The sequence below is a fragment of the Microtus oregoni genome, unplaced genomic scaffold (assembly GCF_018167655.1).
Source record: "Microtus oregoni isolate MIOR12 unplaced genomic scaffold, Mior012 000165F_ref0000029, whole genome shotgun sequence".
NCBI lineage: Eukaryota > Metazoa > Chordata > Mammalia > Rodentia > Cricetidae > Microtus > Microtus oregoni.
This window is the reverse complement of record NW_024544820.1, coordinates 417,851-435,341: the sequence shown is the minus strand read 5'-3', so window position 1 is coordinate 435,341 and position 17,491 is coordinate 417,851. Positions and strand designations below refer to the sequence as shown.

The following is a 17,491-nucleotide window of genomic DNA, read 5'->3' as shown; positions in this document are numbered from 1 at the left end:
AATTGGAAAACTGAATTTCATCATATAAATATGATTGCTGATAGCTTTCCTTGCAAAGGATAGGTTTTCTAAATTGTCATTGACATCAATGGACAACATAATTTCTCTGCATTAAGAGAAGCAGGAGCTTACCAGAACCAATTAGTGAGCCAATTTGCACCTTTTTCTATGATCAAAGAGATAAAACCTCTAGAAGTGGGTGAGCTGAGCAATTTGGTTCTTGTTTTTAGCCAAATCCACAATTTAGTGTTGGTAGACATAGAGAAATACTGTAGCTGTTCTCTTCCATTATTTTCCCTCTTGAAGAGTAGAGTCGAAATTGCCTCTCATCTGTGAGAAAATGAGATGTGGGAGGAAATTGTTTTGGGTAAAATCCTACCAATATGAGTTACTATAGCCATGAATCGTTCAGTGTAGCATAGGATGTGATTTTGGAAGACAACGTGTTAAATAAAACAATGTATATTGTAGTCCAAGTTATCTGTTTGTGGTTTTGCAAGTGTGCCAGGAAGCTATAGCACTGGAGTATATAAATTTATTTCCTGCTATTAGTAACCCAAGACAAGTTGGCAACATAAGCTTTCACACCTTAAAAGATAAATAAACCTAGAAGACAGATTTTGGAGAGTTCTAATGAATCATGCTGAGGAGTATTGGAGGAGTTCAAAGGGGGAAGGTGATATAAGAAATTGAGGTTACATAGAGGAGCTTAGGAAATCAGAAAAGTTTTCTTAAGGGGGTGAAATTTTAAAGAGAAATAATAAGGAAGCAATTTTTATGAGAAGGAAGCTCAGAAGCCTAAGGATTCAGACATGTGTAGACCGAATGGATGGCAGAGAAAGAGAACAAATCCACTAACTGGAGTCGATAGTGTGGGTAGTTGGAGGTGGACCTGGGAAGCTGATATGGAGCTATATTTTAAATGAACTTATTGCCGTGGAGTTGTTGTTGTTTGGGAAAAGGAGGAGCCCTTAAGTTTTTTAACTGCAAAATAACATGATTAGAATAATTGCTTAGAGATAGCTCTGATATCATTGTTGTGCAAGATATATTCTATCTAGTAATGTAGCAAGTTAGTAGCCTATCGCTATCATCAGAAATGACAGGAAATACACAGAAGACAGTGGCAAACTGTAAATAAAAGAAAAGATATGAGACATTTTCTTCTTTTGCAGCCATCAATGGGAAACTCTATGCTAATCTCAAGGGTCTTACCGTATACCAAGGAGAACAAGTAGCCTGGTACATGCTAGCCATGGGTCAAGATACTGACATTCACACGGTACACTTCCATGCAGAGAGTTTCCTTTATCAGGTGAGCTGAAATATGGTTGAACCTCACAGGGGTGATTCAAACGATGCCTTAAGAGTCTTCGCAGAAGGCAATGACAAGGTATAAGGTAATAGTTAAGGAATATGAAGGTTTATGGAATGGAGCATCTAGCAGGGGATTCTAATAAATTGTATACCCCAAGGTAGTCCCTTGTAGGATTTAGCTTTTCCTTCTGATAAGAAAGAGAATGTCTCACTTAAAAGGTTAGTAGATGGAAGGAACCAGTGTTACTGTATCTGAGCCAAAGAGTTTAGATTCGATGAGCAATGATCTTAAGAAGAAGGAATTTCAAATATTCTTAAAAATCCCTGAAAGTCTTGAATCCATCATAACAAGACTTTAAGTTCAGGATCTATATAGAACAATACATGGTTGTGAAAAAGTTTTAATCTTAGGAAAAGAACACAGAATTGGAGACATTGTTGTAGATTAGAGATTTAGAACTATTTTGATTGGGGTCTTGGCAAGGAGTAACGAAGCTGGATTCACTCAAAAGAAAACATGTGGATCCTTCTAAGATATCAGAACTTTATCCAGACTCTCCAGATTTTAGCTTATTAAAAGTTTCAGAGAAACCAGATTTGAACCCTCTAAAAGACTGGTAGCATCTTTCATCTGTGGCACTTTATGAAAAAGTAGGAGAACAGTACTGTGTTGTTTTAGTTTGCATGACTGAGTTCTAGGAGAGATAAATAAATGGACCTTTGATGTTTCTCATTGTCGCAGACATTTTGGAGTCTTAAGAACCTAAAAAGGACATCATAGACTTTTAGTTGCTATAAGCTGTAAATTGGTTCCTCATTTTCACTTCTCGCCATCATCTTTATTACAGAATGGACACAGTTACCGGGCAGATGTTGTAGATCTTTTCCCAGGGACATTTGAGGTTGTGGAGATGGTAGCCAGCAACCCTGGGACATGGTTGATGCATTGCCACGTGACTGACCATGTTCATGCTGGCATGGAGACCATCTTTACCGTCTTGTCTCATGGAGGTAAGACCAAAATCCCCCAAGTGTGTTATTTTCTAATCTTTTGTCTAGTCGGTAGAGAACAGGTAATAGTAAGGAACCACTTGAACTTCCCCTACTGACTCAGAAGAACCAGGTTTTATCATAGAGCAAGGACCCTGATTAGGTATTTTCCCAAGGTGCATTTCTCTTCCTCCCATGTGAGTTTATTACATTTGCAAGGGAGGGTGCTTTGCTAATGTAGCTTTACCACTCTTTGGTAAAAAAATTATTTATTTATTTACAAATTCATTTAAAGTCTAATAGAGGTACTATTTCAAGGAAATTACTAGTGAATGCTTTCTTGATGTGGTCAGTGTCGATACAGACAAATCTGTGGGGCTTGGAAGAGAGCTGAGTGGGCAACAATGTTTGCAAGCAAGCATGAGAATCTGTTTGCAGTTATTTAAAAGAAGCTGGCTATGACCAAAATACCTGGAACCCTGGTGTGGCAGGATGAAGACTGGAAAATCTTGGGATCTCACTGGCTACTCAGCTAAGCCAAACAGCAAGTTCTGGGTTCAGTGGGAGATTCTTGTCAATGAAACAGAGGTGGAAAGTAGGAAGAAAGATATCCAGTGCCTCTAGCCTTTGAATGCATTGGCATGAGCACACATACCTGCACAAACACATGTGAGCATATATACAACAGACACATTCCACCCCCCCCCACACACACACACAGACATGCTCACAGATCCAAACCCCGGATTGTAGTGAATCCTTTTCTAAAGAGAAGAAAATAATTCTAGGGGATACTCTAGTCATGGTTTTGTGAAGGCTATAAATGGCAGTTCTTCAGAATTGTCTGTCTAAGTTAAATGGTAAATGTCTCACTTCAAAATTATCTCTAAGTTAAATGGTAAATGTCTCACTCTTCTTCTACATGAACTGTGTTCAGGGACCAGCACTATTTTCATTCCAAGAAGCCTTCTTAGATCAATGCGTATTTTTACTTTGCTTTTATTTTTAAGCCTATAATATAATTATAGTATTTCCCTTTTCTCCCTCCAAACACTTATATATATATTCCTCTTTGTCAAAGTCATAACTCCTTTTCTATTAATTATTATTGCATGCATATATATGTACATTATATGTACATATATATGGCATGCATATATATATGTGTACATATATATATATATACACATTTATTTTCCTAATTATAACCAGCTCAGTCCATGTGATGTTGCTAGTATGCATGTTTTTAAAGTTTTTTCATATATCATCCTGATCTGGAAAATAATGGTATGATAGTAGGTATTCTGAGATGAACAGTCACTGACTCTATCAAAAGACAGAGAGTGAAGATGCCTTTCACTATTCAAACAAACTTAAGTCAACTGGAGTACAGAAAACAACTCTGCTCTTAATGGAAAAAGACAAAATGATAGTAGGTATGATTTCTCATATCATTAAAAAAGTTTTTCTTTGCCAAATCTTAATAGTAGAATATTGCTTCTGTTGCTTTTACTTATTACTCTGGTATAATCCCCCAGAACCCAGTTGTCATTTTTCTGTCCCTTCACAGCCCAGAAGACACACACCATCAAGGTGCTATAGATTCATATAAGCTTTGCTCATGTTATTTAGAAGGTCTTGTTCTGTTGGTGTCCTCCATGCCTTTTGGCTCTTATACTCTTTCTGCTGCCTCTTACTTGGTGTTCCCTGAGCTCCGTGCAGGGAGGGATTTGATGGAGATTTCCCATTTAGGGCTTAGTCTTCCAAGGTCTTTCATTCTCTGGCTATGCTTCTCTATATTTGTTCCCAAATGCTATAGGAGTAAACCTCTCTGGTGGTGGTTGAAAAAGGCACTGATCTATAAATATAGCAGAATATCATAAGGAGTAATTTAATCACTATGCTTTTTGTTGTTTTATTTTCCTCTTTTAGACCAGTATTATTTAGTTTTCCCCTAGGTCACTAGGCTACCTAGTCTTTGGTTCTTGGTCACCCAGGGAGTACTGGGCATGGGTTCCATCTCATGGAGGGGGTCTTAAGTCAAATCACGTGTTGGTTGGTTACTCCCACAAGTTTTGGCCACCATTGCCCTAGCACATCTTGCAGACAGGATACCATTGTAGATCAGAAGGTTTGTGGTGGATTTGGTGTTTATGTTTCTCTTTTGAGAGAATGCAGAGTACATTTCTGTGCCAAAGATGCTAAAACATAGAGGTAGAGGCTTTTATGTAGGCACCAGCTTAACTTCTCCATGTGCAATGAGCTGTGTACGTGTTGTCTTCAGAAATGGGGTCTTGCTATGTTTGTGGAGAACAATCAATAGTCTTGACAACACCCTTAGTTGTTTAGGCTTTCCCATTGGGGCCCTTGTACCCACAACTTAACTAGATGTACTCAATCCTGCTACAGGAAGCTTTGTTTGGTGACAAAAGATGGACAGCTGGGACTCTGCCTTCTTGTTATTTGGCTGTTTAGATCACCTAAATATATGTATTTTAGGAAATTCCTATTATATTAGTTTTATATTGCCCCTCGAATGTCACTTAATTTTAGCTGTTACCCCTCCCACAACTGCCATCTACTTGATCCTTCTGTTTTAGATCCCCCATCCTTGTCTATCTGTAATTATCTATTCTTCCTTCCATTTCCTAATGAGATCTCTTTGTTTATACCTACCCTCTGTGGGTCTGTGCATTGTTGCTTAGTTATCACTTACTTATCAGCTAATATTCACATATAAATGGATATTAACGTGTTTGTCTTCCTGGGTCTAGGTTACCTTATTCAGGATGATTTTTTTCTAGTTCCATTCGATTGCATTCAAATTTCATGATGTCATTTTTTAAAAAAAAGATGAGTAATACTCCATTGTATAAATGTACCACATTTTCTTTACCCATTCTTTTGTTGAGGGACCTCTAGGTCATTTCCAATTTCTAAAAAGGCCGTTTCTTGGATAAAGTTTCTGATGAAGCTATGAGGTACATGAACCACATCTAAGATGAAGGATTAATACAATAGTGGAGGAAGATAATCTTTCTATTGTGATAAGAGAGAAGACAGAAAAAAAAAGAGGATCAGTATGTAAGTTTAAAAGAAGGTCCTGACAAGCAGATTTTCTGCCTCATGTTCTCTTTATTTCTCTGTGGCTCAGCTGATAGTCATCTGCTGAGGGGGAGCTATTGGAGGAAATTGGGAGAAGTGTTAGGCTAGCTTCTTTGGAGTGAGAAATAAAGTCAGTATTGCCTTCTAGCATTGAAGGCTTAGTTAAAATTAGACAGGGAGAATCCAAGTCTCTATATTCTTATGATTTTTTTCTGGTGGTATTCAGCATATTAGGTAAAATCCAAGGCAAGGAAAGTTACTGTGATTCCCTATGTTAGTGTTTGAAGTTATAGACCGTGTATTTTAATCTTGTCATTAGTAGAAGAGAAGATATAAATGAAATTGGTGGGTCTGGGAAGTCAAATGGTTTAGTAATAAAATGTTTATTGATGGGAGAACAACAGGATTTTTGCTAGCAAAACAATAAGCATTAAAAAGAGATTTTTGTTAGCACTGGGATTTCTGCAATGGTGCCGGTCAAGATGAGCAATCCAGTATGATCATGATTTAGCATGAGGGCTCAAACTGGAGTAGATACAAGTGACTGGAATGAAAATGTCTGATTCCTGGGACAGAAATGAAGAAGGACTATATTAATAATCAAAGACTTCCACGGAGGAAGAGAACTACTGGTTAAGAATAACAAGAAATGTTTTTTTTTTCTGTCTGGTTAATGTGATCCGCATAACAATCAGTCTTTACTAAAACAGGAGAATCAATATTTGAATAGCACGCCCTCAGAAAATAGTTCCGCTTCACTGAAGAAGGGGAGAATTAATAGTAGTAGTAGTATCTTGAGACAGGATTGAATGTGTAGAGAAGCACATTTGACAAAGAGCAGGGGCTTTCTACAGGGAGGCTGGGAAATGGTGGAAGAGAAGTAACATAATAATCAATGGGAATAGAGAAAGGGACAAGAAACACAGACGTAAAGGCAGAGGGCTAAGTTATATTTTGGCTGCCTAGGTCTGTGCACTTGCTCTTGTTTCCTGTGACCAGTCCAAACTAAATTAACATTTTAATATTGATTTTTTTACTGATGAAATTCCTTATTTGACAGTCTCATACATTCTGTTAATGTATTTGGCTTACTCTTTCTCCCTTTAACTACCTCGTTCCCTGCCATCCTCCCTCAACCAGTCCCTTTCTCAGATTCACGACTTTTAGGTTGGTTTGGTGACATTCAGTTTAATCAGAACCATCTGTATGACCATTGAATTGGAACTATTTGTTGGAGCCTGGTGAGATCCTCAGTGGGAACTTAACTGAAGGCAATGGTCCTCACTCTCCCTGAATTTATCTGTAGCAAAGGCCAACCATGAGGGGTAGAGACCTGCGCTTCTTTTCCATCTGTGCCTGACTGTTGACAGTGCCGTTCTTGTGCAGATCCGCTGCAGGGAGCTGCACCTGCTTTGACTTTGTGTGTGCAAGAGACTTTGTCTTGCTCAGGAGATGATCTCTTGCAGTCCCTCTCCATGTCTTCCGGCGCTTCCATTCTTCATGACATGTCTTTCACAGTGTTCCTCAAGCTTTTCCGTGGATAGTACAAATGTGTTTTTCAGGGCTGAGCATCTGCACAGCAATAGGCTTTTCCTTTCATTATTGTTCACAGGAAAAAGTCTTTTTTCTTCAAAGCTGAGAATATCGTATGTCTAGAAGGCTAAATGGAACTGTTTAGGAGATGGCTTGATACTATGTTCATTTGCTAAACAACAGTAGTCCATAACCCCACCACCACCACACAGGACCTATGATCTGCCCTGCTATGGGTTTTTGACTAGGTTTTAAGTACCAGGCATGGATTCCCTTGTACTCTTAGAACAGATATCAAATCCAATCAGGGAGACCTTTAAAAAGTAGTAAATTCCAAAAAGAAATTGTTTCAAGTAATGTGAATATCCCATAGAAATCCTCTCGGTAGGTACAAAGAATAATAGGATTAACCTCTTGTCTTTTCCCACAGAACATTTAAGTACTATGAGTACCGTTACCAAAGAGATTGGAAAAGGTATGTAGGATGATGCATATATACTGAGAAGTTACGTGTCTCGTGTGTGTGTGTGTGTGTGTGTGTGTGTGTGACTTCTAGCATGACTAAACTTCGGCACCATGATATAACAACTTAAGATTTCTGTAAGATGTCAGAAGCCAATGAACTAGGATTTAGTGACCCTTGACATGTTTATTCACCTCGTGTCTCCCCCATAACCTCTGGATTGGGGAAATAGTCACATAGAAAGCTGTAACCTTAGCTCACGAAATATTTTATGAGGGAGAAGAAAATTCCAAATCCTGCTAGGTTGGACCTGAAAGAGTTGTAGCCGAAACAAGGATTCCTGCACAGACAATGTGGGAAGAGAACAAATACCAGATGCCCATTAACAACTACTTTTATTCTTTTATTTTTCATCTACAGAATACCAAGGAATTGTAGCTTGGGAACCATTTGTTTTCTTCCCTTTGAGAAAATAAAGCTTCTTTTCCTATGATGCCTAGGTCAAAATTATTCTTTCATTCTTTACTCCATTTGTGCCTTTTACCAGGAAAGATTCAGAAAGTTGTGTGAGGTACAAAGACTATTAGACCCATGGGTGCTATCATGCCTGATATGCCCACACTTGGGAAGTGGAGCAGGAGAATCATTGGTTCTAGACAAACCTAGACTCATAGTGAAATCCTGTCACAAAAGACTAAAAAAATCCACCTAAAGGGGACACTAAAGAGTATCAGTTTACTCTGGAGATTTTCAGCTCTACTGAAAACCAGCTTCTCATTAGTAAAGCCCCTGTCATCTACTTAAGTGTCTCATGAACTGTTAACCATGGATTGGGATGTGTGCTGGAGAGGTTAGAGGAAGGTGAGGTAAGGTTGAAAGGGCAGTGTGCAGATCACATTTCCTTCAACTCAAGTAACCTAAAGTCCTATAGTATATATATATATATATATATATATATATATATATATATATATATATATATATATATAGTGTGTGTGTGTGAGTGTGTGTATATATACATACATGCATTTATATATATGTGTGTACATTTATCATTTTTACATATATATACATATGCATGTGCATATGTGTATATAATATGTGCATGCTTGTATACATATACATAAATATTATATGTGTATTTTTTATAAACTCTCACTTGAGAAAAAATCTGTCAAAATTGTAGGTCTAACAAAATTCACTAATCTTCTAAATTGAAAGTTTGTTCAGGGTCACAAGAAGACTAAATGCCAGAATGTAAACTCAGAACCAGAATGCTTTTCAGTTTCTATTTGAACTCATTACTTTGCATCTTCTTTCAGTTTTCTGAGAACATTCATTCTTCCAATTATGCATTCATCAAACAAGTGTCATTTACCAGGGGCACAAAAACAAATAAGACATAATCGCTACTTTCCAGTGCCTAAAAATGGAATGAGACACAGAAACAATAATTGTAATATTAGATGCTGTGCACAGAAGGGGTAAATAGCAATACTATCTTATAATTATTATATATTTGCTGTTTACCAGGTGCCATGCTAAATATTTCATACGTATTATTAACTCATTCAAATCTGATAATAATCCCCTTTCTTAGGAATGGTCATCATTATCTACATTTTGCTAAAAGAGTAAACTAAGATTCACTAGGGATTCAGTCATTTAGCCCTAGGTCACAGACTAAATAAATTATAGGTTCAGGAAGACCACAGCCAGTTTATGTTCTAGAGACGTGCACCCCTAATTGTACAAATGAATTACAGATATGTAACTTTTAACTTGGAGTTACAAAGAAAAAGAAAAGTTGGAAATTATTCAGGCAAAGGAAGATACATGAACAAAGTCAGAACCTATAGAGGCGCCATGTTTACAGGAAATAAAGGATGAGTTACTGTGGTTGAAAAATATCAGATAAGACTAGAAAGGTAGTTTGGAGCCTGAATGACAGGGTTGGAATGTGTGACTTGAAATTCTGAGCTTTGTCATGTAGATCAATTAAGGACAGTGAAATGTTTATATGACAGAAACTATCACAACCATCAGAAAAGATCTAGCTGAAATTGCTATTAACATGATCTGTACAGGTGGGAGTCCAGACAGCATGGTGGCAAGCTGTCACAGTCTAATGGCTAAAATGAATGTTGATAAGTTGGATTGACTCAATGTCCTCATGAAGTTTCACTTATTTCTTCTAGTTCTACTCTCTGGGTCCATGCAGATCAAGTCTAATTCTTTTTTCTATAGCATAAGATTTTAAGTATTCTCCAGTGACTCTTAGGGCTCCTCATGGGCAAAAATCATTGTTCATCACTGATTGACAAGAAGAGCTTCTAGCTGTGATATTGTAATTATATGAATTATCTGATTATAAATTTAAAATCTATCTTCATCAGCTGGTTTGAGGAATGGGGGCAGGTCTTCTGTCCTATTTTCATGGACTTGTTTGTCTAGAAGATGCCTGTAAAAGGTAATCTCATGTCTGGGTATCCCTTTCCTCTTCCTCCATTTCAGCAGTGATCCTAAGAGACATTGGCGAAGACAATGTGAAGCTGCTGGGCATGAAGATTCCCATAAAGGATGCTGAGATTCTGTCTTCTGTTTTGATCGCCATAAGTGTAATTCTTCTTCTTGTTGCTCTGGCTCTTGGTGGCGTAGTCTGGTACCAGCATCGACAAAGAAAGCTTCGGCGCAACAGGAGGTCTATTCTTGATGATAGCTTCAAGCTTTTGTCTCTCAAGCAGTAATAGCTGAATCCCGAAGATATCTTCAGAAAACACATCTGGAATGTTTCCCATGCTCCCAGGAAGCTGTGCACTAGCAGGAACCTCTTTTGTCAAGGGGTCAGGGGAGTGGAAAGGCAGAGGATGGAATCAAAATTATTTGGCTATTTCTTTATTTATTTACATGGAAATCATGCTCTTACTTTTTCTTAATTTTCCTTGCAACCTGAGGCAGTTAGGATTAGATAAGTACCTTTGTAAACAAATTTTAGTAGCTAGGATATGTCACCCTTCAGTATTGTACGGAAATTCCTAGAATGTAATCATGCTCACAGAATAGATACCAAGAAGTTATCTAATTAGGCTTTTATTTCCAGAACCTAGCTAGAAAAGTATACTTTTAATTGAAGCCAAATGATGAGCCACAAAGATAACCCACAACTAAATAAAGGACCAAGAACATAAGCATTATGGAAAATGAGAGGTAGCGTGGGGAGTAGGAATCAAAATTACTCTTTAATTTTCTTTGGCAATGGACTATTTAGATGAAGGAACTGTGGTTGTTATGAGTACCTACAAACTCTGGAACCAGAAACACCTGTAAAACAGTTCTTCAGGTTTCTTCACAGTGGTACTGAAGGGACTTTGGGATGATCTCTGCATGTTTGAGGTAGTGAATCCTATCCATTAAAGTACTTATTAAAAAATTGGAACACTGGATTTGGTAATTTTGATGATTCCCATGGCAACTGGGAGGTGGAACTGCGTTTTAAACAAAAGGATTTCAGTGATCTGGGGAGACAAATTATAAATCTAGACACCCTTTGTGGATCCTAGAGATCTGGGTGCTTTCTCAACGTAAGCCTCCATGTCAGAGTAGTAACATCCTAGAGGAGAAGTTCTATGGGTGCTAAACATTTTTGGAATGTCAAGAAAAGTGGCTAGAGAAGGCACCGAGACAAGACTCACACCTGTCCACTGGGCAAAAAGAGATAGGTGCATGCATGGCGATTTGGTTGGTAGGGATGGCTATGGGGATACGAGAGACAGGTTTGCAGTTTGCAGACAGCTTCATAGAACAGAATCATTCCTCCCTGTATCTTACAGCATCATCTCTTTCTGACCAGCATGTTCAATCCTCTCTGAAACTTTGATCAGAAAGCAAAGGCAGGAGAAACGGAATGGAGTAAGACAGCCCATTCTCACTAGAGTTTCCACATGGCAAATGGAGAACAGAAGGGGAATCATGGAGAGTAATGATAATAGCAATGGAATGGGAATATAGCCTAGTGGCAAAGTGATTGCCTAATAAAAGAGAGTCCCTGGGTTGAAAAAAAAAGCAGAAAGGAAACAAAACGGAAAACAAGGTAAAAACAGAGGTGTGTAGTGATCTTCCTACACGTAGCAAATAATTCTAATTCCTGATTAGATTGGATTTGCCTCGGTTCATTAAAGGGGAGATTAAATGATTTTACTTAGGGTGACTCAGCTGCAAATTGAGGGGAGACTCAATTTTTCATGTCTTTGACTTTAAAAATGTCCTATTCTCCCTTTGTCTTGGAAACTTCTTATTATTCTTTGTCGTTCTTTTGCACTTGATTTCAAACTGTGAGGTTGCCTAGCAACTTGTTTACTTAGTTAGCAACCCACAGAGTTGGTTTCCAGTTGCCATAGGATGCTGCAGGTCAGAGGCCAGAGATGAAAACAAAGACCAGAATAATGTGTTTTACTCGTCCATGCTCAGTGACTTTCTGGAAAATTTCTGGAAATCTAGGTACCATATTTACCTATTGTCCTGTTTTAGAAATAATATGCCTTCTTAGAGAGAAATGATTCTACACACTTAGAAGATATTTTGTAGACTCTTAACCAAAGTGTACATGGCTGACTGTGACAATGCTCAAATAAGAGTCAGAAATGAATGGAAGGTTTTTGTTGACTTACATACACCTTAGGCTTATGTGTCCCACAAACACTGTCATGCTAAAATCTCTTTTTGTCCTGGCCGAAGCTCACACTTATAACAATTTAAACAGTCAGGAGACTGCAATTCTTGTCACTTAGGTAGCTAGAATTACATAGCAAAGATACTGTCATCATTGTTTTTAAGTGTACCAGTGTTATTCCTTTTTGAATAGTTGTTACAGAGGGCCATCCTTTCTACATGGAGAAATTTTGGCGGAGCAGGATGGTACAGAGGTTCTTTCATCTTCGTGTTCCTTCATCATTCCCGTCAAAGCTGTTTTAGGTTTGACTAGAATTTGATCTCCTTGATGTGGAAAATTACCCAACTCTGTTCTAGGAACCTGAATTCAAGATGCTCCAGCTAATTTATCTTGGCTTCTGTTAAACTGCCCGCTTATGCAAACCTCCCCTTCCAGCGAATTAGCTTTTGTTAAACTGCTTGCTAGCACAACTGCAGAGCCAGGTAGCATGATATGGTTTGTCCTTTAAAAACCCCCTTACCCTAAATTGCAGTGCTGTACTTGGGTCCTGAATATCTGAGTGTAGTCCCAGCTGGCTGGAATAAAGACTTTCAGTTGGATATAAACAGTGTCTGAGTTTTCTTCTCTGGTGGGCTCCCTGTAACAGCATTTGTTTTTCCTGATAGGAACATAGGAGACTGAATGGCATACAGGACCTCAGTGATCACTGTCGCTCTATGCTGCTCCAAATCTAGCTGCTCCTTACAAGTATAGCTTTGGTATAAGAATCAGGGCCAAATGACTGGTGAGCCCTGGTGAATAAACATTCACATTCTAGCATCTTAAGTTTTACTCATCTCTCTCAGGCCTGGTGAACATGCTACTTATCTTTGCGGTGTTTTGTAAGTAGGGCTACTCAGGCTAAGTTTTACATGTGTGACTTAATCTTTCCTAAGCAAATCTATTAATAAATCCTTTATAATATCAGTTTTTTTTATCACGTTGAATTTCTTTTACAACAATTTACCACAACAAAGTGTTAGTATTTAAGCCTTTGCAAACTGATAGATGTAGCAGCAGCCGACAACCATCCTTTGATCTGTTGTTTATGTGGAGATTAATGAAAACTGACTCTATTCCAGGGAACCCAGTCAATTAATGTTGGTAATTTTCATATAACTGGAAAGTCCTTAGTTAGCATATGTGAGACTGGGAGATATAGGTATGTCATGATGCATTTTAAATGACTAATTTTTTTTTTTTTGGTTTTTCGAGACAGGGTTTCTCTGTGGTTTTAGAGCCTGTCCTGGAACTAGCTCTTGTAGACCAGGTTGGTCTCGAACTCACAGAGATCCTAAACGACTAATTTTTAAATTTATTTTGTAATTATGTATATGTGTATGAGGAAATGGAGCAAGGCCAGAGGCATCAGACACCCTGGAGCTGGAATTACCGATGGTGTCAAGATATTGAATGTAGGTTTGGGAACCGAACTCTGGTCCTCTGCACGAATAGTACTTGTTCTTAACCAATGAGCCATCTCTGTCGCCAAACAAAATACATTTTTATTTGTTGTGAATAATTCTGCCTCCAATCAAAAAATGGAATCTTAGAGCCTTCGTATTTTAGAAAAGGATGTATTTTTTACTTAAGTTGTTACAAATATGGGTTTAAGGAGGTACTATGCAAAAAATAGTTAAATATACTCTCATCCATCAACATCAATACAATAATGTGTCTTATTTGCTTTCTCTCCAATACATCTTTAAAATATTTTATTTTTTAACAATTTTGTTTTTCTTATTACTATTGTGGAGCGCATACCAGAGCCTGTATGTGGAGGTCAGAAAACAACTTTCAGAAATGGATTTTCTCCCCCGACTGTGGGTTCGGGTGATTGAACTCACATTATCAGGCGTGTATGACAAGCAATTTTACCCAGTGACCCATCCTGCTGAACCCAAATATTTTTATTTGTTTATGTCTTTGTTGGTTCCCACTTCACTTAAAAGCTTAACTATTTGTTAACTTGGCATGGTGAGTTATGCATACCATCCCAGCATTGAGACATAAAGGACACAAGTTGAAGGTCAGCGTAGACTGCGCAGTGAGTTCCACACCAGCCTGGGCCACTGAATGAAACTGTTTCTCAAAACAAAGAGGGCAAAAAATTCAAAGCCGTTTGTTTCCTAGACTATTGTATTCTTTTCCTGATGTTTTTCTCAGATTCTCTCCGGACTTACAATTGATTTTTCAGACAGAAAAGGGAAGCTTCAAAAATATAATTAAGTCTCTACTTTGAACAACATATTGTACGTTTAGATCTCCCTGAAGATAACTAGACCCTGGAGATAATTAAAGAGGCAACAACAGAAGAAGAAAGAGAAAATCACTAAATAGGGACAGCGGGACTGAAAATGTAATGTTAGCTTTGCATCATATGACTCTCTACCGGAACAACCAAGTCGCAGCATATTTACACTCAAAACAAGCAAGGTAGAAAATTTTAGAAAAGATTGTGATAGTTTGAATGAATATGGTCCCCATAGTCTTAGGTTTTTGAATGCTCAAAGGGAGTGGCACTATTATGAATTATGGCCTTGTTGAAGCAGGTGTGGCCTTGTTAGAGGAAGAGTGTCACTGTAGAGGTGGGCTTTGAGGTCTCCTATGCTCAAGCTACGTCCAGTGTGATACACAGTTGCTTCTGCTCCCTGAAGATCATGATGTAGAACTCTTAGCTTTTTTTTTTCTAGCACCACATCTGCCTGCACACTGTCCTGCTTCCCACCCTGAAGATAATGGACTAAACCTCGAAAACTGTAAGCCACCCCAATTAAATGTTTTCCTTTATAAGAGTTGTCAGGGTCATGGTGTCTTTTCACAGAAATAGAAACCCTAACTAAGAAAAACATAATCATGGAAATAACCAATGAGTAACAGCAAACTGAGTGACAGTGGCTACCTTTTAGAAACTCTGAAAACTAGAAGTGTCGTAGTATTTTTCTAATGAAGGAAGAAAAAGAGCCATGCATGGTGGTACACACACCTAGAGTTTTAAAGCTTGGAATGCAAATCAGTGAAGACTGAAGTTCATGGCCAGCTTAGACTTTATTGAAAGTTGAAAGCTGGCTTGGACTACATATTGAGAAACTGACTCACTCTATCATTTCAATTCTGTATCTAGTGAAGAGTCTATGCATGAATTGTGCACAGATACAATTCATATAGTGTGTACTATGTGATCTAATTTCTTTGTATGTACTGGCATCTTATTTATTTATTTTTAAATATTTGCTCCTTTACTTTTTTTTATTTTTGATTGAAAAAAAAAATTCCGCCTTCTCCCAGCCTCCCATTTCCCTCCCCCTCCTCCCACTATTCTCCCCCTCTCCCCACTCCTCTCCCCCTCTCTCTCCAGTCCAAAGAGTAGTCAGGGTTCCCTGCCCTTTGGTATGGATGGAGATAGAAACAGAAACCCACATTGGAGCACCGGAATGAGTTCCCAAGGTCCCAATGAGGAGCAGAAGGAGGGAGAACATGAGCAAGGAAGTCAGGACCGTGAGGGGCGCACCCACCCACTGAGACAGTGGAGCTGATCTATTGGGACCTCACCAAGGCCAGCTGGACTGTGACTGAAAAAGCATGGGATAAAACTGGACTCTCAGAATATGGCGGACAATGAGGGCTGCTGAGAAGCCAAGGACAATGGCACTGGGTTTTGTTCCTACTTCATGTTCTGGCTTTGTGGGAGCCTAGGCTGTTTGGATGTTCACCTTCCTAGACCTGGATGGAGGGGGGAGGACCTTGGACTTTCCACTGGCATCTTATTTTTGAAATAATTTCTGAGTTGTATTCTATTGTGTGAGAATAATGTGATTTTTTTCATTTTATTTATTGTGGACATTTTAGTTGTTTTTATCACAAAAAGGTGCATTGAACATTAATGTACAAAAAATTATATGATATCCTGGAGCATACAATAAACATCATTAAACATAGACAAATTAATATTATATGGTTTGTTTTTTTTTAACGGCAGTGGACCCAAACTAGAAATCAGTAGCTGAAAAAAAACACGTTTAATACTTTAAAATATAGTTTAAAATGCTTCATGGATAAAATAAAAAGTCTCACTGACCATCTAAGTATGATTTTAAGTTATGATTTTAAATCGAGGTCTTTGGGCAAAAGAAACCCAATGGCATATCAGAATTTAACAATAGTTGTGACTCTATCTATGCTGCCCCCTCCCCACATGAGTTGCCCATTAGAAGTATGTCCTTGGGGATGGGAATCAGGGCTTAATGGCTAGTTGTTAGTGATTGCTGTATATTTGTCATAGGAATGGAGCCTTATGGCTAATCAGTCCTGGTGAATAAACATTTCCATTATAAAGTGCTCAATTTCCCTTATCTCTAACAGGTCTGTATAAGTTTCCTAACTAAATTTATCAGTAAATCCTTTATATTACCAATTCTATCACTTCTACATCATTATTATAGATCATAAAGCTATTAAAAGGATAATAATAAGTGAGTGATATGAACAGCTCAACAGCCATAGTGTTTCCAACCTATATCAGTATACAAATTACTTAAATTTTTAAATTTAAAATTCCTTAACTGTTCTAAATAAAAAGCAATGGGTGAAGATGGGTGTCCTAATGAATTCCAGCAACCATTTAAGGAAGTAGTTGAGTCAGTTCATTGTAGTTTCTTCCAATAGAGAAACTACTTCCTACTTTATACTAAGTCAACAAAATTACCCAGGAGAAACTTGAGTTGAAAAAAAATGATGCAATAGAAATTTTACTAATAAGTACCTTAGGAAATATTAAGTTACATAAAGTACACGTGGGCTGTGTTCTAGGTATACAAGGCTGACTCAACATGTAAAAAATCAATTAATGTAATTTAGTCCATCAATGACCTAAGAGAACACAGTTATTTGATAATGTCAATAGTTGCAGAAGAGTTATGTGAAATGTCTACACACCCACTCATATAAATACAAGAAAGCAGTAATAAAGGGTAGCTTTCTTACTTTATTAAATGAAGAACACCTACTAACTTTTGCAACTAATAAAATCATGATGAAAAGCTAGAGGTTTTTCCAGCAAGATTAGGAATAAGGAAAGTATATCTCTCCTGACTACTCTCCTTTACATGATACTGGTTTTCTTAGGCACTGTAATAAAACAAGAAAAGGAAAAATAGAGAGATCAGGAAAGAATATACAAATCTTTTTGCTCTTTACCTGGTTGTTTAAAGTAATCTGAAAGTACAGAAACCAAACTTTCAAAGAGGAAGGGATTCCCTTTCAGAGTTTGAGGAAGATAAGGCCATGTCACAATGAAGACTTCTACTGTGCCTCTGCTCTTTCAGTCTTCGAGGAAGTGCAAGGATGTAATTTATGTGTTTCTTTTTCTGCCTTTT

General features: G+C 37.8%; 1 protein-coding gene across 13 annotated transcripts in view; it reads left to right on the top strand.

The window, feature by feature from the left end:
• Positions 1 to 12,675, top strand: part of LOC121445202 (hephaestin) — an 87,914-nt gene extending 75,239 nt beyond the window's left edge. For 12 of the 13 annotated variants that reach the window (XM_041647216.1, XM_041647212.1, XM_041647214.1 and 9 more), the window contains 4 exons: positions 1,176 to 1,315; positions 2,166 to 2,328; positions 7,376 to 7,420; positions 9,923 to 12,675. In XM_041647216.1, the coding sequence (XP_041503150.1) occupies positions 1,176 to 1,315; positions 2,166 to 2,328; positions 7,376 to 7,420; positions 9,923 to 10,155 (581 nt within the window). In that variant the 3' untranslated portion in view covers positions 10,156 to 12,675. The remainder of the gene's footprint in view (positions 1 to 1,175; positions 1,316 to 2,165; positions 2,329 to 7,375; positions 7,421 to 9,922) is intronic. The other variant, XM_041647215.1, reaches the window with a different exon arrangement.
• The last annotated feature ends 4,816 nt before the right edge of the window (positions 12,676 to 17,491 follow it).